This window comes from Poecilia latipinna, unplaced genomic scaffold (genome assembly GCF_001443285.1).
Source record: "Poecilia latipinna isolate Pla-1442-1.1 unplaced genomic scaffold, P_latipinna-1.0 Scaffold980, whole genome shotgun sequence".
Classification (NCBI taxonomy): domain Eukaryota; kingdom Metazoa; phylum Chordata; class Actinopteri; order Cyprinodontiformes; family Poeciliidae; genus Poecilia; species Poecilia latipinna.
This window is the reverse complement of record NW_015113596.1, coordinates 82745-107670: the sequence shown is the minus strand read 5'-3', so window position 1 is coordinate 107670 and position 24926 is coordinate 82745. Positions and strand designations below refer to the sequence as shown.

General features: G+C 40.2%; 1 protein-coding gene across 4 annotated transcripts in view; it reads right to left on the bottom strand.

The window, feature by feature from the left end:
* dlgap3 (discs, large (Drosophila) homolog-associated protein 3) overlaps positions 1-24926 on the bottom strand; it is an 86326-nt gene that overhangs the window by 24318 nt on the left and 37082 nt on the right. For 3 of the 4 annotated variants that reach the window (XM_015050221.1, XM_015050219.1, XM_015050222.1), the window contains exons 2-3: positions 7873-9035; positions 55-266 (exon numbers count right to left, since the gene is read on the bottom strand). In XM_015050221.1, the coding sequence (XP_014905707.1) occupies positions 55-266; positions 7873-8961 (1301 nt within the window). In that variant the 5' untranslated portion in view covers positions 8962-9035. Of the gene's footprint in view, positions 1-54; positions 267-7872; positions 9036-24926 lie in introns of those variants that run through there. The other variant, XM_015050220.1, reaches the window with a different exon arrangement.

Here is a 24926-nt window from a genome sequence, read left to right as displayed (position 1 = left end):
AGCCGTGGGCTCTCTATCAGTGGTGACATATATGCGGTTCTTGTGGCATTTAACCTTTGATCCATGCTTATGGAGCGTCTGAAGGCGTCCCTCTGGGCGATCAAGGTGGATTTGGGCGAGGCTTTAGGGCTCGTCTCCGAGTCTGCACTGTCGTCGTCGCCCATGGCCTTGATGTAGCTGCCGCTGCGCATCCGACGGCACGGGATCTCACCGCCGCTGTCGGCCGAGCCGCCGTAGCCGCCGCCCCCCCAGTCCTCTGAGGGGACCTGAAGCACATCTAGTGTTAGTCACACTCTGGCTACCGACATAACCAGATAGACGCACAACTTGGATTATAGAGCAAAACCAAAAAGGTGTGATGAGTGTTAAAAAATAAAAAGAAGAGGTTTTATGGTATTTTTATTATTGTAGTAAACAGACTAAATGTGTTAACAGTAAGAGCAGCTCTGCAAAATGAGATGTTAGGAGGGGGAAAAAACAAACATCATTCATAAAATGAATTCATTAGTTGTGAGATATTGAACGTGTTGTCACAATATCTGTTAATACAGTCCAAAAGACAGAATTATATTTCTCTCACGGGAAAATATTTTTTGCACTGCGACCAGAAGGACAGCAATGACTCAGACACACAGTCCTTAAAACACGAGCACGCCATCGGGGTGTAAAGGAAACAAACCGGCTGAGCTCCATCATGCTCGTGCACGCGATGAGAGCAAAAAAAAAAAGAAAAGAAAAAGACATGCACGTGCACGCAACGCAAACGCGTACGTTCCAAACGCTCACTGTAGATGACGCGAGAAGAAAGAGAGAAACACACAAAGAAACTTACAGAGAAAGAGAAACTCTGACAGCTGGAGAAACACTGACACAAAGAAACAGGAAAAAAAAAGCGTGAGCAAGAAGCCGACAGATGGAGAGCAAATAAACAAATAAGCAGAAAGGCAGAGGGAGGAAAAAAAATGCACAAAGGACAAGAAAATAGTGTGTGGAGGAGATGGCAAACAGAGTGAGCAGATAGCTAAACATAAAACAGGAGAGCGAAGTATCAATGGAGTGACAACAGGAAGTCAGGTGGGAAAACAAAAAAAAATAAAATAAAAAAACAGACAGGTAGACAGTTGAGCTGATATACAGAAAAACTCGGCATGTTCTCAGTGAAGCCTCGTTAAGCTGTATGAATTTTATCAGCTACAAATATGTTTCATTTACATTATGAACGGCAATGTTAAAACTGTAGTTTGCTTTAAAAAAAATAGAAAAGTGTTATATCAGGTTTGGTTGTGTTGGTTTCATAACAGTTGCATTAATTGTTATGTAAAAAAACAACAAACAAACAAAAAAAGCAAAAATATCCAAGAACATACCTCAACTACCTGAGTAATAGACCTTAATGCATAACACACTGGCCTCCCAGGAAGAAAGTAGTGATACATAGAGGTACAATAATCTCCGGTTCAAATTTAGGTATACAAAATTATGTTTTATATTGCATAATTCTACCTGAGAGCTGTAGCTTTGAGACCTACCAAACCGGCAACCCAGACAAAAATTTAAAAGTGTCCCTTTTCTGACACCAGTCTACCTCTATTTCTGTGTGCTGATGAAGGACTATTTGTGATAAAATCTAAAATTCTGGCAAGACAAAAATCATTTAAGCCCTTACAAAAAAAAAAAAAAAAAAAAAAAAAAAAAAAATGAAAGTGTGATTGCAATTTATTAATTTCCCATACTTTTAAGTCTTGGGTGGCACTTTGGCTTTGACATATGTGCTCTCAAACAAACAAATCCTCTTCTACAACTTATGATTTTGAGAGTAAAGCTCAAAACATCCTGTTTTGATTGTAAAATATAAAATAATTTTCCCTTTATGTCAAAATAAACTAATGGTTGCTTACCAAATTACATTGCACACTTGCTGTCGTACATCTAAAACCATTAAGAACAAGAGGGTAAAAATACAAATAGTAAGTTCATGATCTTTTTTAATCTATTATTTACATTTTTATGTAAGCACCAAGCATCACCCGAGTTCCCCTTTTTGTAAAAGGGGAACTCGTTCCGTTTGGCATTCGTCTGTGTGAGTCCGTCTCTTACACCTGATCCCGTCTTTTTCGAGGAAGATGAAAGCCTGCTGCAGCCCCCTTACACAGAAGGGACCTCTCAAACCTCTAGTTTTTGCAAATATTGTCAGGTTTGCAGTCCCCCACAAGTGTGGGGCCAAATGAAAAACACCTACACGCGCTGAGACACTCATCGTCAGGGCCCCAGGGTTTGGCAACCAGCTGAGTGTGTGTTTTTAAGGTCATCACTTAAAAGATGATTCAGCCTAATCTCCTGATCCCTGTGGCCACCCTCCTCTACTATCTCTCTTATTTCCACAACCTCCTTTCCTTCCTTTATCTTAGCCCCTTGGCTACCATAACCTCCTTTATCTATTTCCTATCCCTGAGCTTTGCTATCTCTGCGTCCCTCTTGCTCTCTCCAAGTCTGTCTTTTCCACTCCCCTCTCTCTCTCTCACCTCGTCCGGCTTCCCTTCATTCTCACTCCATATTCTCATTTTTTAATCATTTCTTATCTATCGCTCGCAGGCGGATGATGGGGGGAAAAGGGACAGGGAACGAAGAGTGTCGGGCTCGCGTGCCACACATTTTGATTGGCATTTGAGCTGTGGGTGAGAAACCTTACACACGACTATCTATCTTGGACGGCTGTAATGTAAAACTTGCCAAGATTCTCTTTGTCCTGTTCACTCGACCCATGATCCAATGTAGTAAAGCACCGATACAATATTAATATTGGTATCGGTCCCGATACTGGAATAAATTCTAGATTGGTGACAATGTGCCGCAACCATAGGGGCAGATCTATTCAGACTAATTTTATTCTTTGTAGTCTGTCCAGATGTGGGTAAAGTACCCCAGAATTGTACTCAAGTAAAAATAGCACTACTTCAATATATTTTTACTCAAGTAAAAGTAAAAAGTAGCCATCCAAGAAATTACTCAAGAGTAAAAAGGCGTTTGGTTTAAAGACAACTCATGCAATGAGTAACTGATCAAATTATAAAACATTTCAGATTAAAAAATTACACAATCAGATGGACCAAATATAAAGTGGAGATTTTGGCATTTTCAGGACCAAAATGACAGTAATTCATCTTGGCAACAAAAAAATAACAAAATCAGACAGAGAAAACTTTTCAAAATCAGTTTCTTCCAATATAAAACTCATGAAACTTGAACAAAACTGCAGGTGTGTGTGTGTCTGGTGAATTTTTGGGTAAAACATGTTTGTTGTTTATTCAATGGGTTGAGAATCTAGAAATTTTACTCAAGTAAGATTAGTGATACTTCAAAATAAAAAGACTAAAGTAAAAGTAAAAAGTGCAGCATGTCAAAAAATTGACATAAAAGTCAAATTTTTCAATAGACTTACTCAAGTAAATGCAATTAAGTAACTAATTATTTACTACCCGACTCTGGCTCTGAGAAACCTCATTATTATTTATATTGTATTGTATTTATAATTCCTAATTGTACTTTATAAACCATTTGAAGGACGTTTTGTTGCAGTTTATTTTTTACATCAATCTATTGTTTCCGTCAGTTTTTTTATTATTATTTTACATTAATTGCTATGCTTCTAATTGCACCGACTGAACAAATTAAAGTTGTGTTGTGTTTTTTAGCAAAGCATGTGAAGCTGTTGGTGCATCTAAGTGTGCTGTACTGGTGCAGTTATCAAATAAATTTGCAATTCAGTACATTTATGTCTTTTTTTTTTTTTTTTTTTAAGAAACACTTTCAGTGAATTCAGCTCTAGTTCTCCGTATCGGATCGGTATCGGCCCATACTGTACTCCAGATATCTGTATCGGTATTGGAAGTGAAAAAAGTGGATTGATGAATCCCTAATCCAAGTTGGAACCTGGTATTTGTGTGGACTGACATAACACGCAACAAGCTGACTGAGAGAAGAAAATGCATTCACAGATTAAGATTGTACATCATTGTAGATTGTACATTGTAGATCAAAATGTACATCCACAGAAACAGAAGATTGCTTTCATAAATCACAAACATGTGGCGTTCCTTCTCAGTTATCTATACCTCGACGCGAGCCTAGAGGTAACTACTCTTTTGCTTCTGTGAATATGTAATCAGTTTTTGCTGGGATCTACACAACAAAAGCACATACAGCATAAAGCCTGGAAAACACGCACAGGCACACATGTCTACGGTGCAGCAGAGGAGACAAAATTAAGAGCAATGACGAGCTGGCACGAAGCTGGCAGGTAGCTAATAGTCTGCTGACAGGAAATGAGAAGGTGTGTACTAATTCATCTACTGCATCAGTTCCTGCTTTGAATGCAAATTAAGCAACATTAGAGGCACATTAGTGAGAGTATACCGTAGGTGTCTGATGACTTGATGATTGTCATTATCTATATCTGCGCCTTTGAAAGATGCCTTATGTTGGATGGGAGTTATCCTCATTTGTTGCCCTCCTGGTAAATATGGGCCGAGTCTTAAAGTAGTTTAATCTTTTATTGCAGTCATATAATCTTAAAAGAAAAAACAATTTTGAAAAATCCAATTTGAGCGCATTTATTCAGTGTAGGACAAATTTCCATGATAAGAAATAATTGGTTGTTTATATATTTATCCTTATGAAACAAAAGAGACAAGTTTAGTTAGTAATCCATGTCTTCTTGCTTCAATGGAGTATAAATAGAAAGTGAGACAGGTCAGTTTTACTTGGCAACTCCTTCAAAATGGGAAAAACGAGTGAACATGCAACTCAAGCAAGTCTCACGTCTCATGTGTTCTTCACAAGTCACAAAGCGACTAACGATGTTCAGACTAATAATTAAAAAGTTTTTAAAGCTGTATCTGGGTCAAACGAGTAAGACAAGGCTCTGACTCGTTCTTGTGACAATGAAACAGAAGAATAATTCTCCAAAGTTGTAAGAAACTATTCGAAAACTGAAGCTGTGTTTTCAGTTTGAGATGCAGTTGAAGCATAGGTTAAATTTAGCAGACTTTTATGCACTTAAGGATTTGCAATAAATGTGCAGTGTGTTGTACTTAGGATATTTGGTTGGCGTCTCAAAAACTAAGCATTTAAGGGGGAAAAAATGACATAAGTGGATCTGAAATATATTTTTTATGCAGGTATGAATTACCATGTCAAATATTTTGTCTTGGGGGAATGGTGCCATCGCTCACACAGACGTGCCCTGGGGCAAAGAGCCATATTTCCCATTTTTAAAGCCACTTGTGCTGCTTTCACATGCAAAGTATGCTTGTTGCTAAGTAGCCTTGAATGCACATCATCTTGTATATCAGATCACAGATAACCGGTTGATTTTTATCTGCTGGAAACAAGAAACCAACTACATAAACATTCTTTATACTTCAAATAATACAGGAGTTACACCTTATACAAAATGAAAAGAACAGTCTTGTCCAAAACCAGATCTTTGCAGTTCTAGGCGTTACCGGTTCCATAAATGTGTGGAGTTCAACATCTGAACACAACACAGAATTCAGCCAATGCACTGCCTCCTCATTTTTTTCTCCCTCCCTAACACTGCCAAGACGGTGACACCCGGAGATGAGAAAACCTGCAGCAAGGGAAGTTCTCTCTGTGACCTGAGGTGCGAAGGCGACGGCAGCCTCAAGAACGGAGGCAAATTGTGTGAGGTTTATCCTTTCAGAACGGCAACTCGCATGACCTCGCTCTCCCTTCTATCGGCAAACCTCAGCTGTCTGTAAAGGATGAGAGTTGGAAAAACACCAGGGACTCCTGTGACTACCTGCTGTTTCCGTAGAAACACAGCCCTGCATGGCAGCTCCAGCTCAGCGCAGCTGGAGGTTGATGTGTGCGCGTGTGCGTGCGTTTGCAATTCTTCCTCTTTCTGTGCTCACTCGGTTGCCTTTTCAGCTACGCTGCAGCAATTACACGTAATATTTTAGGAGGCCTGCGTCCGCCAGAGAAGCGGAAGGGCACCCGTCTGTTTCTGTTCCGTTTGGGATTAACAAGAGTGGCGAGAAGTAGGAGACACGATTGTTTCGAGAGAAAGGTAGATAACGTGTGGGCGTGGATCAATAATTTGTAGCAGTGAAATACCAAGAAAGTCATTTGGGGGTTGGTACTTTTAAGCACTCTTTCGACAGTCGATACTTCAAAGTTGATGTTTTTCTACTTAAAAAAATAAAAAATCCTTGAGGAATTCAAATGCATCTGAATTTTTAAATGTTTGAACATACATCAGGAATGTGGATTGTGAGTGTAGGAGCTGCAGGGAGAAGCCACTCTGATGGAATACCAACAGAGTTCAGCACCGTTACGGACAGGCCACGGTTGCTCCTTATATGAAAGTGTACGGTTGCTATGAAACCACTCGTCATTACATACGACTGTGTAGATGTTGGCCGTGTTGAAGAAGAGCATTTAGCAGAAGAAAGTCACCCCACCTTGCATCTGCTCATTTTACTTGACTGCAAAAGCACTCATCTGTTACCACGAGATGAAAACATCTATCGACACCAAACAACATTAAACAATATTAGTCTGAATAGTCAGAAGTACTTTCAAAAACTAGTCTTCCAAACACATTTTCTCTTCCTGCCACAAATTTTAATGTACTTTATTGACCGTTTGTGCGAAGTGCCAGTAGAAAATGAAGGGTTTTCAAATCTTTATACTAATAAAACTCTGAATGCATTTGTATTGAGCTCTTCACTTTCATTGTAGTTTTTGGGGAAGTCATAAAAACCATGCATGAATTTTCCTCCAAATTACAATCATGCACAACTTTGCGTTTGTCCATCGCCTAGAATCCAAATAAAAAACACACCAAAGGAAAATACTGCTGCCTCCTGAGATACACTACATGAAGTAATTGAATGAGTGACAAAGGAATATTGAAAAACAGGTTTAAAGTAGTGAAGAGTTATTGCTTTGGAGGTGAAACTAAATAAGTTTGTTTGTTGGTCATTGTTCTAATTTAACAGCAAAGGGTTTGGGGAGAATAGCTGATAGCCATCTTGCATTTAGAAGGTTGTAGGTTGGACTCCAGGTTTCTCCTGACACACGTCAATGTGCCTTTGGGCATTTAAGCCCCAGGAGAATGTGTGGACGTTTGTGAACGTGGTGTAAAGTTCGGTCGAACAAGACCAGAAAAGCGCTACATAAACTTAGTCCATTGACCATTTACAACATGACTGAGCATGAGTCATGACTGAAATTAAGTTCACTTTGAAACTTGCTTTTATGTCGTTTACTGCTGCTTCAGCGCTTCAGGCATTCAGACGTTTGATAGCTTCAATCAGTGTCTTAGGAACACCTGCTCCAAAACAACCGAAAGCAGGCGAACCTTGGTTTCAACTGCTTCGATTTGCTTACTGATCTCATGATCAGGCCAGACATTTGGCATATATTTACAATTTAAATAATCCTGAAATGTGTTTGTATTTCTGTATAGCAAGGAAATCTAACAATTGGTACTTATTCTATACAGTAAAGAGATTTTGTGTCTGCATGCGAGTATTAGAAGCAATGAGTGACAAAGAAACAAAAAAAGAAGGTGGGGGTGGACTACTTATCTCTCCCTATGGCACATAGCTTTTTTAGGAGTTATTTATAACTGTGTTGGAAAACTGCTTCACTTTCTGACATGAACTACTCAAACTCACAGTACTTTTAACTTCAGCTGCATCGGATCCTTCAGAAGGGTTGCCTGTGAAAACTTTAAGCCCATTTCCATGTGTGGCAGCTTGGCATGAAAAGCGTCACATATTTAAAGAAACAATGCGTGTCTTTTGCTGTTGTATGAATCTGTTGAAAATATTGGTACACACAAACCTGCAGGTAGTGGAATGATCTCTCCTTCAGCTTGTTCTCCAAGGGCACCAGTGCTTTATCGTAACCTCCTCCCCTGGTGGAAGGATAAACCTCCCTGGCCTGACTCACTGTCATGGCCGACCAGGTGCTCCGCTTCAGGGAGTGACCGTGGTGGCCATGGTGCCCGCCGCCCTCGCCGCCGGTCAGAGCCATGGTGGTGCAGGCCATGCACTCGGCGGATCCGGGTCCTCCGCTTCGCTCCTTTGGCTTCTTCATGGTGAGCTCTTGAATGGCGGCATCCAGACTCTCGTGTCCAGTGGGATAACCCCGTCTGCCCCCGCTGACCAAGAAACTGCTGTCGCTGTCCAGGTTGTCGTCGGAGCTCCACCAGCCGGCCGTCCGGCTGCGGTGACGTCGCCCTGACTCGTGCCGAGAGTCACCGCTTTTGCTGCGCTCTCGCGACTTGCTCCTCCTGGTCGAGCGAGACTGGTGGCCTGAGTAGTGAACCTCCTCCCCGCCGCTTCTGTGGCCCCCTCCTCTGTCACCCCGGTACTCCCCGCTGCCCCTCATGCCATTGTACTCCCTTTTGGTGGGTGCTTCAAGGGAATGAGACTTGGCGAAGAGGCGCTGGACAGAGTTGACCAAGTGGCGAATACGAGAGGGGCTCTCGCTGCGGTGCTCGGCCCCGCCACTCGCCGTGCGTTGGTACTGTAGGGTGTGGAAGCCGTCTGGGTGGAAGGGAACCTGTTTCTCAAACTGGTCCATTAGGTTTGGAGGAATCCGATGCATCTTTCCCCCATGGCCCGAAGACAGGCATTCCTCGCAGGAGTCGAACGACTGGAGAGCCGGGTGCTGGCTGGGGTGGGAGCGGGGAAAGGTGCCAGAGTGGCTATGGGAGTGCGAGTGTGCGTGTGAATGAGAGTGGGAGTGATGCCTCTCCAGTGCCAGAGCATCGGTTGGACCACCCGAGTAGTAGTGCCCGTCGCTACGTCCATGGTAGTACTCTCTGCCTGGGCCGTCACAGTCGTCTGGCGTACAGTGGCAGGGCCCTCCTCCGCCACCACCAGAGGAATGCTGAGACATGCTACGGCTGACATGGTACCCTTTCATAGGCGCCGGGGCGTGGTGGGCCGTCCGGGCCGAAAGGGGTCGCTGTGGGCGTGACAGGGCTGCACCGGTCTCACCTGAAAGCAGAAGGAAAAACACTAATAAGGCCTTGAAATTGCATTGGGTTTGTGGCTGTGCTAGCAAGTAGACAATCCCAAGGCCAAAAAGCTGATACATCCTTGTTCAGTCTGGTTCTTGAAGCCAGATCCTAACACAGAATCCTAGCAGAACCTTTTCTTGAGTGGATTCTGAGAGCTAATCTGTGATTGGTCCAAAATGTGAAGCGGGAGTAGTAACTACACTGCAAAAACACAAACCTATTTTCCGCTACGCGTCAATGATATTATAACCAGACGCCTAATAGATCATTGGTCCCATTTTGCGTGTAGAAATGCCCTGAACCATTGAGGCATGGATTCCATTTGACCCTTGAAGGTCTGCTCTACTATCTAACTTAGTAGGACTCCTTTCAGTATGTTGATATTAGTAATAATTACAGGAAAAAGAAAAAAAATAATCAAAGAGCTGATCGGCCTTGCATAGAATCTACGTGCGTTCCTCTCTACTCCATGGTGCAACCTGCAGGTCATTGTCATATTAACAGCTTCTCTTTCAGTCTGGCTTCCTCATCAGTAACAGGTGATATTTTTAACCAGCAACATTAAGTGTCTGGCTTATTTACTCCCATTAATAGGTTTGTGTTTTGATCGTTTCTGCCTGAAACAGCCTTGGATTAGAAAGACGCGGAGGGAGCAGTTTTCTATTTTCCTGTCGTTTCCACGGTGACAAAACCCTTGATCTAAAAACAAATAGTTTTGTGCGGCATTCTTTTATTTTATTTTTTAATTTTGTTCAGACACAGGACAAAATCCCTGACAATCACAACACCTTACTAACTCTAATGAATCCTAAAAAGCAACTGATCTATGGAAGTATGTCACTGCAGAGATGGAATCCTTTCATTTTTAAAAAACATAATATCTTGCATGTATACGAATTACAATTGCATTTGTTACAGGAGAGTGCAGAGATAATGCTGTTTCATAGAGTCAGCACAACAGCCAAAGGTAGAAGAATAATGCTTTGTTTCAGATCAACATGTTTTGTCACATAAGCGGCACTTCATGTTTTATTCAACTCGGAACAGACAATGCTGGGGTAAACATTCATCCATCAGACAGTAATAGGTGATTACCAACAGCTTTATCCTTCACATTCATCTCAAAAACCACTGCGCTGAAAAATCAAGAAAATAACCTCTTTTAGACTCTCTTGGTGCCTCTCTTCTGTTGTGGCGTTACTTCCCTATTTAGCACCTATGCCCCCTTTCTGCTATTTCTCATTAGATTCGCATCGTGGCCGTCCTTGTTGCCTGTCTACTCCATCCTGCCCTTTAGGGAATTTCCAGGTGTTGATGTGAGTTGCAGCAAAGATGTGTTTATTGATCAACTTGCGTCCAAAATGCAGAGAGAAAGAAAGTCAGAAAGAAGGACCTCACTTTGCCCATTCCCAAATTACGATGTTTCCGAGAGGTAGCATACAGAACAGTGAACACAACGAGAGGGGAAAAAGTGATATTTCTCCAAAAACACCAAAGTTCATTTCCTCAACGGGTGTGTTGAGGAAATGAACGCATTTCCTCTCTGTATTACTTAACAGAGAAATCAATTCCTTTCTTAAAACAATTTGTTTTTGAAAATCATGTTTCCGTTTGTTGCTTTGGTGACATCGGAAATAGTGCCCGACAAAACACATCAGAAACGCATTTAACTAGATGATTTTGGGCCACACGACAAAAACTTTGATCATCGCCGTGTTAATACGACACGGCAACCACAAGGTGGCAGTAATGTACTAAGATGTTAGCTAGCAGTAAAGAAAACTGTGTCGATGGCACATGCACAGATGCAGACAGAACATTTTGTGGACAGTCACCTAAAATGCATCTTGGTTTCCAAAGGGGCAACTTACAGCGTTGGTAATCGAAGAAAAGGATTTTTTTTAAGGAAGCAAAAAGAAGAGTACCAAACAATTGCTGAGGTTAGGCATTCTTAAGGTGAAGACAGGCTTACATTTTGTTGCTCTTCGTTACATTGTGAACGTAAAGTTTCATCATGATAATTTGTGGTACTACTGTGATAACAAAAGTTACAACTATTTATTGCTACTTATAGATGCACCTTTATTGAACAAACAGTGGATATAAACTGTAAAAATAATCGCGACAACACAAACCATTTCAGGGGCTTTTAAACGCCATTAATTGGGATTTATTCTGAAAACGATGAATCAAACATTTATCGTGATAAGAAATGTATCACAATAAATGACAAACAATATGATAAATGCCCACCACTAAATCAGACCTCTTGATTCATTTGTCGACATATACGGCCGAGTTACAATTAACACCTTATGAGAAAGAAAAACAGAGGCGTATTGTGTAAAGTGTGACTGGATTTTTCACTCTGTTGCGTGGTGGAGGGGCTGAAATATCTCTGAAAGGGAATTTGAATAATTAACAATTAATTTGAAAAGTTTTTTTTTTTTTGTTTCAGTAATATGAGTCACATTTTTCAGGTGACCAGAGGGGAAAAAAAAAAAAAAAGCAGCCAGTTGATGTGTCATTCTCCACAGAGAAGGCAATCTTCTCCACAAAGCATATGCAGTAAATGGGATGAACACACCCTGCAGCAGGAATGTGCCTCAACGAAAGTCCCATTATCCACAAAGCCTGACAGCTGTAAGTAAAAAAAAAAAAAAAAAAAAAAAACAGTAAAAACTGGTTAAAGAACATCTTTGGATTGCTATCTCCTGCTCATGGATAACAACCAAGATTACATCCTAAGTGTTGTAATCATGCTCTTTACTGAGCTCGCATTAAACGGTACCGTTGTAATCACATCCTCTATTAACCACCCCTGCACTGACTATGTGATAAATCACAGTCACACAATCGGTTCACGAGGCCCAAAAGCATTCGCCATCATTTCTAAATGTGATCAGTTTGAGATGAAATTACGTGCCGAGAGCCAGAATCAAGCTGCTTAAGCTGGATCATATTCGCTGGGCTCCTGCTCCGGTGTTTGCTGGCCTCACACAGACATGAGATGGAGGACAGATGCTGGGATAATCATTAAATAGAGCGTGGCCTGTTTGCCTTGATTGGGTGAATGAAAGCTGCCAGTGAAAAAGCTCACTCGCATCGAGCTGTGACATCGGTGTAGCCGTGACGACGGCCCCTCTCAAAGTCAGATTTCCACCGTGAACCGATTTCAGACAGCCGTAGCACCTGGGTGGACCGGCCTACCTTTCATTAGGTGATTGTGAGCAATTTTGCAAAACAGAACCGTTTTGTTGTTGTTGTTGTATATTAGTAGAAAAAAATGGGATTTTACTCAAGCTGTGTCTATATTTCTACATTCTGAACTTCCCCACTGAGGGACAATAAAGGATATTTTTATTGTATTTTATGGCAGTGAACCATGTATATGTTATGGCTTTCTAAAAACCTCTCACCATCTCCATTAAATGCTTTGTGGATTTTCTTCAATTTCTTTCTTAAACGTCTTAAGTTTTCAATATTTAACTGGAACATCAGATGGTGTAGAACTTTATGGGTTTTTTTTGTGTATAATCTCTACTATCAAAAGTATTGCAAATTCTTTTCAATACATATAACGCGGAGAAATACATTGTTTTCATTTTCCTCTTTACTGGACACGATATTTGCAAATCTGATTAGTTTGGCTCCCTCTGATTGGACCACAGTTAAGTTGGCTTTAATGTCATCGTCGTATCCGAATAAACTTAGATGCGATAATTATGAAGCATCATTTAACCAAATTTGGACAATAACTTAGCAACTACTGTGACCAACTATTGTGAAAGTAGTTTTTATTGCCAAAAGATGATTAAAGATGATTAAAGTGAAAAAAAAAATACATTTGGCAAAAAATTACGTCGACCATTATTTTAGGAAGGTGGTATTATGTTTATCTTACAATTGTAAGCCAATTTTGGCGCAGCAACACTTTTAAAAACTTGGTCTTAAAGAAACAGAGGCCTAACACTTAACACTTTTTTTAAAAAACGAAGTCAGATGAAAACAGGCTAAAATTAGAGATTCAAAGTTTAAGTTAAAGTCTCATTTATTAAGAATCAAAAGTTCCCGTCCAAGCACCAACATCTTCAAACAAAAACAACAATTACTGTGAGTGGGGTGATTTAAGAGCAGCAACAACAAAGAACCCCACATTGCTATTATTACAAACCAACAGTATGCGTCTAATGTTTTGGCGGCGACTTGGACTGTATCAAATAGCATGTTGTGACAGATCGTCTGCAGTCGCTAGTGACAGTGTGTGTCCCTAATTCTGAACAGACAGCAAAGTGAGCGGCGCTCCTCTGCGTGGAGGAGTAAATGTAACCATGTTGCGTTTATTATGAAGCCTTTGGTTTTTGGAACACCCCGCCGGCTCAGAGCTGTCAGTCACACCAGCGAACAAGCCCTGGCCCAAATACTCAGGGCTCTCGCACAGAGCGAGAAATACGCATAATGTGGTATAAAACACACGTTTTAATGTCGGCTGTCGCTTTCCTGGATGCCCTCTCTATCTTTGTTCGTCTTTCATCCTCTCAATCTCTCCTCCTGACCTACTTCTATCCATCCTCCAGTCATTTCCCTCCCTACCCAGCTTTTCCTCTTTGGTTTTTAATTTGATTTTTTTTTTTTTTTTTTAATCTGTCAATCCATCCCATCTCTCCGACTTCCCGTCAGGAAGATTATGAAGTTACTTTCCATTTAATATTTCTTGGCATGTGCTGGTCTAATTGGTACTTTCACTTATACGTTTCCAAATAGGCAATGAAAGGTATGTTATGTTGTAAGGTGGCTCTTTTATTTATTTTTTTCTTCTTGTTATTTCAACAAGCAGGCGGAACATGTCTTCGAAACATATTCTCAACGCACTCATTATTCAGACTAATCCTACGTAGCAATGCTTTCCCTGTTTTTTTCCGCTTCATGTCACTTTTATTCCTCCAACATCTCAGTCACTCTCCAGCCGACGCCTCTTCCCCAGTGTCGATGGAAATGCTCAGAAGTGGCCCAGCCGGAGCTGTTAAACGTCCTCTGGTCGTTTAACGCCGCTCGGCGTGGACGGGGTTGTCACGGAGGTTTTCGGGTCCGGAGCCGTTTCGGTTTAAATATTCATACGATCACGCCAGCTGCTCTGACCCACTTTGCTAACAGCTGAGTCTGCCCGCTTTCTGGCGTCTCGGTGGATACTGGGTCAGAAGCGGCACCATGTTAAGTGGAATACTGTAAGTTAAATATCTGGAAAAGAGCAACTAATATGGTGATGGTTTATTTATTTATTCTTCTTACTTTTTTTTTTAAACTCAGTTTTTGTCCGTCTGGAAGCAAGTACAGTTGAAAAGTTGACAGCTGATATGAATGAAAATCAAGAATCAGGAACATCTTCATATACTTACCGAGCATTTAAGTAGATTGTTAAAGAAATCCTGTTTTATTGGGATAAAACATGGCATAAAACTAGTTGTTAAGGTAAATCTATGGTTAACATACAATCAAGAATAAATTAGCATAATATCGGGGAAAAATTGATTCCCTTGAGAATAATCTCATATATTCACTCCAATCTGAAACAGAAAAGGAATGATAATAATGATGGCCAAAAAATGTTTTTCTGTTGAGAAAACTGAAGCAGCGTGAATTTACTGTTTGCAGGGAATGGACATCATTAGAGATAATTACACCAGCGTTTACTGGACAGATAATTTATGTGCGTCAGCCAGAAGCTGGTCCACAAGCAAACCGTTAGAGATCAACTGAACAAAACCGCTTATTACGCGCCAAGTCCTGAAAAATAATGCTACATGCGTCTAATATGGCTCAAAAATCATAGTGACAAATTTCTATCAGAGCATATTTTTTATTTTTTTTACTTCTATGCATTTTCCATAAAAGTGACTAAATTAATCTAAAAATGATTCTTTGAATGGCGGTGGCACTTACACTGTAAAATGGTTCCCTGACATCCTGGGGTGGGATTCAGTCCCACACAAAGCAGGTGACCAAGTCTCTATTTCACTCCCCGGTGCCTGAATATGCGTATCTGACATCCATGTTCTGTTATATTTTAAAATCTGATGGTCTTGTGACATCCGTTCTAATGTCGCCCTGGGCAACTGCCCATATGGCGGCCAATCTCCATTTGTAAGAACTGGAAATATGAGTCTTTCAAACTGCTTCAAGCAGAATTTATAACAACCAGATGAAGAGACAAAAAGACTCGATAGCTTTTATAAACAGAACCCAAAATGGTTTTTATAGTCTTAGCTGAAGAAAGCGACAGTAAATGAGTCTCTAGCTGGAGCACAAACCTCAATTCTGACCTAAACAATGAGTTACATGACTCATAGCAGAGCTTCATGTCATCTAGAGTTTAAGTGTTTTTATTACCGTGTCTTAAAATTAAAACTCAAACAGAAGTTTTAAGGATGGCATTTTTCATTTTTAATCCTTTTCTCAAAGGGACCTTTGCTGTAAAAAACAAAAACAAAAAAAAAATGAATCTCTTAGAAAACCAAACAGGTTGAACCACAAGTTCAACAAAGAGTTCAGAGTCTGTGTTTGGCAAAACAGAAATAACTTCTTGCTCAGCAACCTTTTGTTCAATTTAGCACTTTGACTGGATGAAGAACAAAAAGGCTCAAAATCACCGATAGGAAGGCAGAAGAGCATGGCTGAGGAAGTAAACCATCCATCTCATGAAACTCTCAACATTTTCAGTCGAATCTGATTGGAAGTTTTTGTTTTCTGCTTCATTGTGACGAGTAAAAACACCAAAGTACGGAGTTGTAAAATTGTCACCAAAAAGCAACAATGCAACCGAGGTTTACCATTCCAGGAAATGAACTTCCAAAACTGCAAAAGAAACTGTGACAGGGTGCCTGGTTGGCTGCTTACTCATTGTGATTTATCAACACATTCCTGCAAATATCTCAATACCTGCATTTTTACAGCACAGACATGTCTGTGATATATTCTAAATTCAATGAAACAGTGAATTACGACATCTTACACGATTAAACAACTTGTGTATTAGGCAAGTTGAGTAAATGCAACATACATTTTTCAGTTGTGTGAAAAACAGCTATCCAAACCATCCTGGACCAAGGAGGAAAACAAAAATATGACCCCTATTTTTGAAATTACAAATTAAGTGTAATTAACCTGATTTTTTGTAACGCTGTGCTAAATTTTACTGGTCATGCCGAGATCTGATTACTGCCAGACCTGCAGAAATCCCTTAAAGCAAAGCAACACATCACATGCTTCTCCACAGAACTGATGGAAAAATACGTGTCTGACAGTCTAGAAAGGGTTACAACACCAGAACAACATCTATGACACTGTTAGCCTACTTTGTATCAGTCAGCATCAGAGTTCAAAATTCAACATAAGCCAAGAGATTGGGGAAAATTTACATCCAAGTCAAAAACCTCCGCTGGCCACAAGCAATACAAAGACTCATCTCACATTTCCCCAAAAAGCATTGCAGTGATCCCAACCTCTCTTTAGAAAGTGTTGTATAGAAACGGTGAAACGTTTTAGAAGTTATGTCATATGTACAGTCAAACTCGACTCCCTTGCTGCTTCAGGAACCGGAAGTCCTGTTGTATGTGAAAAAAATACATAAATTCTGCACTAAGGAGAATGGCCGCCCATCAATTTGCGACCTTATGACCTCAAGCACACTTGAGTTACGATGCAGGACAATGATCTGAACCACACCGACAAGCCAACCTCTGAGCAACTGAGAAAAATCCTCCAATAGGAGTGAAATAAAAAAATTTCTGCAAGGGAGAGTGGGGCCAACATTCCTCCTCAGTGAAGCAAAACACTTATCAGTTACTGCAAAAATGGAGAAAAGAACCCCACCTAAACCTCGTCATTACACCCACATTTAAAAACAATTCATACAAAGTTACAAAGTGCTGTTGTGGAACGTCCAAAGAACCACGCGTTGCAGTCTTGTGGTTTAGCAACTCATTGACCGCTTGCTCATTTACCCCGATGCACAAGATCCACAAAGCTGCTGTTCATGCACTTCTGTGATTAATTAGAATTGTATCCGATGTGCCCAAGTATGCAGTGAAGTCAGTGGCAGTCACGTCAAGTAACACACCCCGCAGGTGATTGCTAATGTTTTTAATCAAACGAGGGTTGCGTAAGCCATGCATGATTGAGAGGCGAGGACAAAACAGTTTCTCTAGCAGGTTGTAGATGCAGTCGCTTAATTTCAGTCACCAATCTACAGGTGCTGGTCATAAAATTAGAATATTGTGATAAAGTTCATTATTTTCCATAATGTCATGATAAAAATTAGATTCATTGCACACCAACTGAAATATTTCAGGTCTTTTATTGTTTTAATTTTGATGATTTTGGCAAACAGCTCATGAAAACCCAAAATCCCTGTCTCAAAAAATTTGAATATTATGAAAAGGTTCTCTGAACGAGCAATAAAAATAATCATCTGAATCAACAAAGTAACTCCTGAAAAAGATTCCTGAGGCCTTTAAAAACTCCCAGCCTGGTTCATTACTCAAAACCGCAATCATGGGTCAGACTGCTGACCTGACTGCTGTCCAGAAGGTCATCACTAACATCCTCAAGCAAGAGGGTGAGAAACAGAAAGAAATTTCTGAACGAATCGGCTGTTTGCAGAGTGTTATATCAAGGCCCCTCAGTGGGAATTCAGTAGGAAGGAAAAAGTGTGGCAGAAAACGCTACACAACGAGAAGAGGTGTGATCAGGTCATAATGTATCTGGTTTAATGTCTGAAATATGTACACATAAAATAAAATATTATATTTAAGCTTTAGCTCATGTGGTCTAGTAAGTCCGGTTGACTCAAACTAACTGGGGACCAAAACTGCAACACTGGGACACTGTGCCAAACAAACCAAACCCTTTGAGCAAGCTGTTCACCCCTCCACCTGTGGTGGCGCTGCTACAAGAATGGCAGACGGTATCGACACAAAAACCTCTGAAGAAGACACTGAACACATCTTTCTTCATGAAATGTAAACAAAAATAGAGTGGCGCTAGATTTTAGCAGTTGTATGATTTTCCTTTTGTCTTATACAAAAGACCACAAGCCACTTCTCCAGCTAACTCTAGACATACAAGTTTGTTTTGGTTGTATTTACCCAGAATGCCCTGCTCCAAATCTGCTTCCTGCTTTTGGCATCAGTGTCCAGTCCACCTGGCGTTCACATACACATCAGAACTGCGCCAGAGTTCTCTTCAACCGAGACACAAGTCTCTAGAGTTTGCCATTTTGATTTGCACCAGAGTTCGACTTACATCCCCTGAAACGAACCGGACTTTCTAGGCAAACAAACTGCAGTGTGATGAAAGCGCACTAAACAGTGGCTGGTGTGAACAAAAGCCAAATATCTGACACCAGGTGACACAAATTATTATCTTCCTACTTTGTTACCAGAAAGTAAGTTTACCGACAGCCAACAGAGGGCAATCTATTTTGACACCCCGGTTGCGGCGTTGTCCATTATGGAAATGTGCTAAAGCTGCACGGCTGCGTCCTTTGTGGGCTTGAATGCTGGCTTTGTTTGACTGCAGATACAATGAGCCGAGCCACAGCGTGGCGAGAGGCAGATATGTCGACCCATTTGGGAGGATGAGTGGGAAAACCGCACACGCGGGATTGTAGCGGGATAATGGGGGGAAGTTTTCATTAACTTTGGTGTCACTCCCATATGTGCCCCTCCAGTCAACTTCTAAGACATTATTAACCATTGGCATGCTGTTTGCCCATAATGGAGAACGAGGCAGACAATGGTGAAATGTGTGAACAAGTGATTGGCAGGGCATTGTGCTGGGCACTCTTCCTTCGGCGCCAGACAAAGATACACACGCTGAGAACCTGGCAGATAGTCGGAGTTGCTTCTCTCAGCTTTTTGCCAAGAATTATCTATTTTCATTTCCCCAGTTTTTTTTCTTCTTTTTTTCCCTTCTCCTTCTCTGCTTTGGACACACACAAATAAACTTGCACGCACACACGCACGCAGCACACACACGCACGCAGCACACACACGCACGCAGCACACGCACACACACACACACACACACACACACACACACACACACACACACACACACACCACATGCTCTTCTTCAGCTGTGAGTGCCGTAACTAAATCTCCACGATCCAGAGAAAATCAAGGATGATGAGAAAGATGGCAAATTTGAAGGGCGACCCTGGGAAGACGACCCGTAGAAGAAGAAGAAGAAAAAAACCCATCTGGCTGAAGCTCATTAGCTTTGCACACACAGAGGGCTCCAAGTGTAAAATAAGCGACTGAAAAATAAGGATTCACGCGGCGCCGTTTGTATCTTTCAAGGGGAAAACTCACGGATGCGGCAGTCATTTTGTTGAGAAGTGGCCGAGTTTTAATATAAAAAGATGTTAGAGTAGGTAAGGAAGTGGAGAACACGCAGGGAGACGGAGGGAAGTGCTGGGAGGAGATGCAAAGTGGGGCGGGGGGGGCTGGAAATGTTTGTGTGTGTGATTGAGATGGAGATGATGAGCACAACACAGGGGAAATATGCTCCCGTCATAAGGGTAAAACTGAAGAGTGCCTTGGGGGGCAATTCATGTCCTGTTCTGGCAGCGCTCCTCCTCCTCCTGCCCCGTTTTCCCTTCTCTCATCCTTAACACACTCATTTAACATAACCAAACTTTTGTTTATTCTTATATAAGGTGGTGACTTTTTTTGTTTTGTTTTTTTTCATATGTGCCCAATATATATATATATATATATATATATATATATATATATATATATATATATATATATATATATATATATATATATACAGTATATGTGTGTGCGGGGTGGTGGGGTTGTTGTGTAGGCAAGAGGGAGGGAGGATGAGTGTGAAGAAAAGCAATAAAAGAAAAAGAAAACCATGAGCGTAGTAGTCGGAACATATTTTGCCTGAAGGTGCCTCACATACAAGATATTCAATTTGTCCCCGCACACCCTGTGAACAAAACTCAGCATGTTCCTGTGAGTTCACGTTTTGGTGCTGCAGGTAGATTTTCTACCGTTTTTTGTTTTTTGTTTTTTTAATCCGACTCAGTAAGCAAAAGAGATGCAGCTCTGTGGCAACACTAAAGAAGCTGATTCAGATTCAGCTTGTTTTCTGTCTCGAAATGTTCTGAGTGAGGGGAGGCGACTTCCCAATCCGACTGTCCTGCAAACCATTTAAGAGGGAAGCTGGGGTTGGATACATTTTTTTATTTTTGTTGTCATTTTTAATATTTAGTTTTGCTTGCTGAAAAGTGGTGTCTAAGTCGCAATTTCAGACATAGTTCTCAATTAAACACTGCAATAAACACAATTGCACTAAGTATTTTTAATTCTACTTTCTAGTAGAAACATCTTTGTACACTTGGAATAAGATAAAAATAACTTAAGTAACTTTTAAAAAAGATATAAAAGCTTGTTTTAAGTCAATAATTCCTTAATATTAATGAAAAATACAACTTCCACTGGCAGAGTCTTGAAAGTACAAAACATATTCCCCTTATTATAAGAGAAATAATTTGCCTGTGGAACTATTTTTTAAATTAATATTAAGGATTATTGACTCAAAACAAACTCCTATGTCTTGCTGAAAAGTTACTTGCAAGTTAGCTTTGTCTAATTTCTAGAGCAAATATCTTAGTGCACTCGAAATATCAAAAATACTTTAAGATTTGTGTTTTATGCAGTGAAGGGCAACGTCAATAATTTTAAATCAAATGTACAAATAAAATTCTAAGTAAATTAAAAGTATTTCAAAGTGAAATATATGAAAAGCACAATGAGCACAACAGAGAGAAAAAAAAAACACTACCTTCATAAAAAAAAAAAATAAAAAAATACATAAACTTCACGCAGAGTCTTAAAACAGTTTCTGAAAATGTAACAGTGATATATTGACTTTTTGTCTTGGGGGACAAAGTTTTTTATTCTTGTGCTTTTGTCTTTGTACAGCAGCAGAATCCAATCTCACTGCATTTAGTCAAGCTGTCACTAAAGGATTGTTAAGTTTCAACGTTAGGCGGGCAAATAAAAATGTCGTGTAGCAAAGTTTGATGGCGAGGCGGAGACACCCTTCATTTCTCCGAGGCACAAAAACTTTGGATGATTTTATTATTTCAGATAAAACGGCAGGTCAGCCTGGGAGTGACCATTTTTGCCCGTCTTTAAAACTAAACCCTTGTGTTTCAAATTTTACAACTTTTCCTGAAATGTCTCTCTCCACTATCACTTTATTGATGGACAAATTAGAAATATATCAACATTATACACCTGTGACATTAAAATAAAGAGTTGTGGCAACGCATGTTAGCCACAGAAAGAGTTAAAAATGCTGTTTGTCTGACTTTTATGTTACAGTTTGTCTGTCACTATGTCACTGATTGACATAACATTTAACAAAATAAATAAATAAAGTCTCTAAGTTGGTATATTGACTAAATAACATATAATTGTACAAAAAATAATGACCAAATGAGAGACTTAGTTGGTTTAACAAGGTTAGATCCAAATGGATGGCATAAAAAATGAAAGCATAAATATATACATAGTGTGTATTCTGCGCCAATCATGCTGCAACTGTTCTTTGTTAAAAATGAAAAGTTCACACTGAGTTTTGTTGGTGTGATTCTGTTGTCTTAAAAAAAAATGTATATTTAGTGTGAAGATCCGTCAAGGTCCATACTTCTTTGGATCATTAAACTTTCCTGGAGTAACTTCCTACTGGTCGATACGATTTACTAGAGTCCCTAAACCACATTTCCTTACATTACACTACGAGTACATTATATAAAGAATAACTTTAAATTGTTGGAGCAAAATGTCCTCGTGGTAGATTTGCACTGCAACATGGCGGCCATTTTGATTTCCTGCGTGTAAAACTGAAATGACCAAATTTACGAAAGTACAAAGATGTTGAAGGGCAGAAATAACCAGCATCCATCCCATAAAAACATTACACCACCAACGTATCGTTTATCTTTGACACGACAACAAAATACCAATTTTTCTAACTCATCACAACTTTTCCAGACAAATAAAAAAAAGGGAAGAAATCACCAAGATGTCATTACTAACAAACACTGACGATATGCAGAATCACACACTGATTAGATTTTATTGAAATGTTGAAACTGCAACCTGGATGCAAATTCACTTGAGACAATTATGCTTTTTGCTGAGCAAGATTTCCCTTCGAAAAGGTGATTTGAGGTCAGCTGTGGTCCGGATGCAGCAGAGCAGGATCTACCTCCAGCGGGGAAGGAGATTAAATTAAAGCGTGTAGACGGGGCCGAGCTCCAGGACGGCCGTTACCATCTTGTTACGCGTCTGAGTTACGGCGCTGTCATTTTTGTTCCTCTTTGTCGATGAGTCACACAGGACGAGGAAGATGGGAGCGGAGCCTGAAGTAAAAGTAGCAGAAACACCGTACGCCGCAAACAACCGCCAGAGTTACAGTCGGCGCGATCGGCTTGACGCGTTTTACCGACAGAGCGAGCGCAAAACCACAGCTGAAACCAAAGAGAACAAAGACTCACCGACTTACAGCCTTTCATGTGCCGAGAAAGTGAAGAAAACGATTCTGCTTTCCCAGCTATAAAATGTATTGCTCGCCCTTGCAAAAAGTTTTGCTACCTCTGAAACTTTTTCATATTTGGTGATGTTACAAACCACTTTTATTTCACAGCTGCAGGTCCCTGGCTGCTTTACACGTCTAAAAATGTTCTTTTCTCACTCATTCTACTTTGTACAATAACCCAAGCGATAAGTCAGACCTCGTCTGGAGCCTCTGACAGCAACAGTTTTTCTAAGCTTCACCTCAAATTCTCAATCGCTTCTTGTGGATTTGGATTTTGAGAAGGTAGTTAAAACATGAATTTGTGTTGTGACTAAACCATTTCATCGTCGCTGAGTCTGTAGATTTATTATGTTGTCATGCTGGAAGGGGAACGTTAGCTCCTTTTGCGAGACTCTTCTAAAGCATCTGAAAGGTTTCAGTACATCGCCATCTTTAACTGCAAAAAACAATGATGATGCAAAAACTATTGTCTTGTAACCCAGTAAATCTCTGACACTCAACATTAAAATTTTATTTACGTCTATGAGACAAAATTGATGCTGAATACCACACTTTACAAAAATTAGTTGTAAGAAAGTTTTGGAAACCATAACTTTTTACTTTGTTGCGATTATGTTCTGGTCCATCACATAAAGTCTTAACAAAATGCAGTGGTTTGTGGTCGCAACATTACATAATGTGAAAAGTTGAAGTTGAATACTTTTGCATGGGACAGAATTTATCCCGTTTAGTCGAGGTAGCAAAGCTAAACGACTAGATTAATACAAAGTAGTCATTTATTTGGACCTAATACAGATATTTTCATGAAGTATTCAACAGGCCAATACATTACTGCAATAGAAAAATATAATACTGGGTTTTGATATCATAATCAATGTAATAAAGAAAATAAATCTTTTTAGTTTTGTAAGCTTGTGACAAACTCATCTTTGGCCATTTTCCCCCCCCCCAAGCCTTGAAGTCGTATTCAGACTCATGAAATTAACGAAAAACATTAAAAAAAGGAAAAATCTACAACTTTATGCAAAGTGTGTGTTTATTCCACTGAAAACAGCCTGAGAGGGCTTCTGACTGAGACTTAATGAGAAGGAAAATACCAACACTACTTAGCAAAGTGCTGCTCACTTGCACTTGGCCTTCATTTTCCCCCTCTCTGCTTCTGGTAAAAAAAGAGAGAGAGAGAGCGAGAGAGAGAGAGAGAGAGAGTGGATGGTGGGTCGGGGGGCGAGTTAGTGATCAAAGGAGATAGAAGAATAGCAGAACGGACTCATTGAGAGAGGCAGTTATTACACATTAGGCCGTGACCTTCTCTGGAGAGCCTCACGGCGCATGGAGAGTTTCAGGCAAGCTGCAACTCTTCAGAAGTGGCTTTTTTTTCTTCATCTTTTTTTTTTTTTGTTGTTGTTGAATAGTTTCACAAAAATAGTTCTGGTCAAAAAGATCAACTCCTCTTAAGCTCCTTCTCGTCATCTATGAACCAATACTGAGCAACTCTCACCCGAATAAAGACGTACAGAACCGCAGGACGCGTTTAGGAGCGCAGCCGAGTTTATATTGAGACGTACCGTTCAGGGTTCCGACACATCGAGGCTGAACTTCCTTTACGATCAGTGGAAATGTGTAATACTAAAGTTCACTACAGATTTACGACGGCCATTTGTGCAGTGGACGAACGTTAAACCTGGAACTTGAAGGAGAAAGAGAACAAAAGGTAGAAAAGAAGAAGAGACACAAGGAAATACGGAAAAACAGGTAAAGGAATGGAGGATGGACACACGGATGAACGAAGATAGTAGAAAGGAAGGATGGAAGAAAGGACATTAAAAATACGATACTAGGTCTTTACTATGCTATTTTGACAATAGCACAGTAAACAGCCTGAAAACAAATATTTTACTAGATTTTTTTTTTTTCTAAATCTGGAAAATACTGAAATAAATTTACATACTGTCATGCAATAAAACACCTTTTAAAAACAACTACCGTTGATATAAAGGATACTTAGCAACATTTTTATTGGTTTGATGCAATATTCTCATTCCAAGTGTCATGTTTTCACTAGCTGTTAGTAGAAAATCATCAGGATTCAAACATCCATCTGTGTGTAATTCATATAACGTTCGACTTAGTGATAAAGTTATCAAAATAAAAGGGCTTTTCAGTAATAATCTAAAGTGTGGCCCCGGGGCTATTTGTGGCCCTTCAAATTATTTTGTTTGTTCTCTCACCACAAGTCAATGATGGT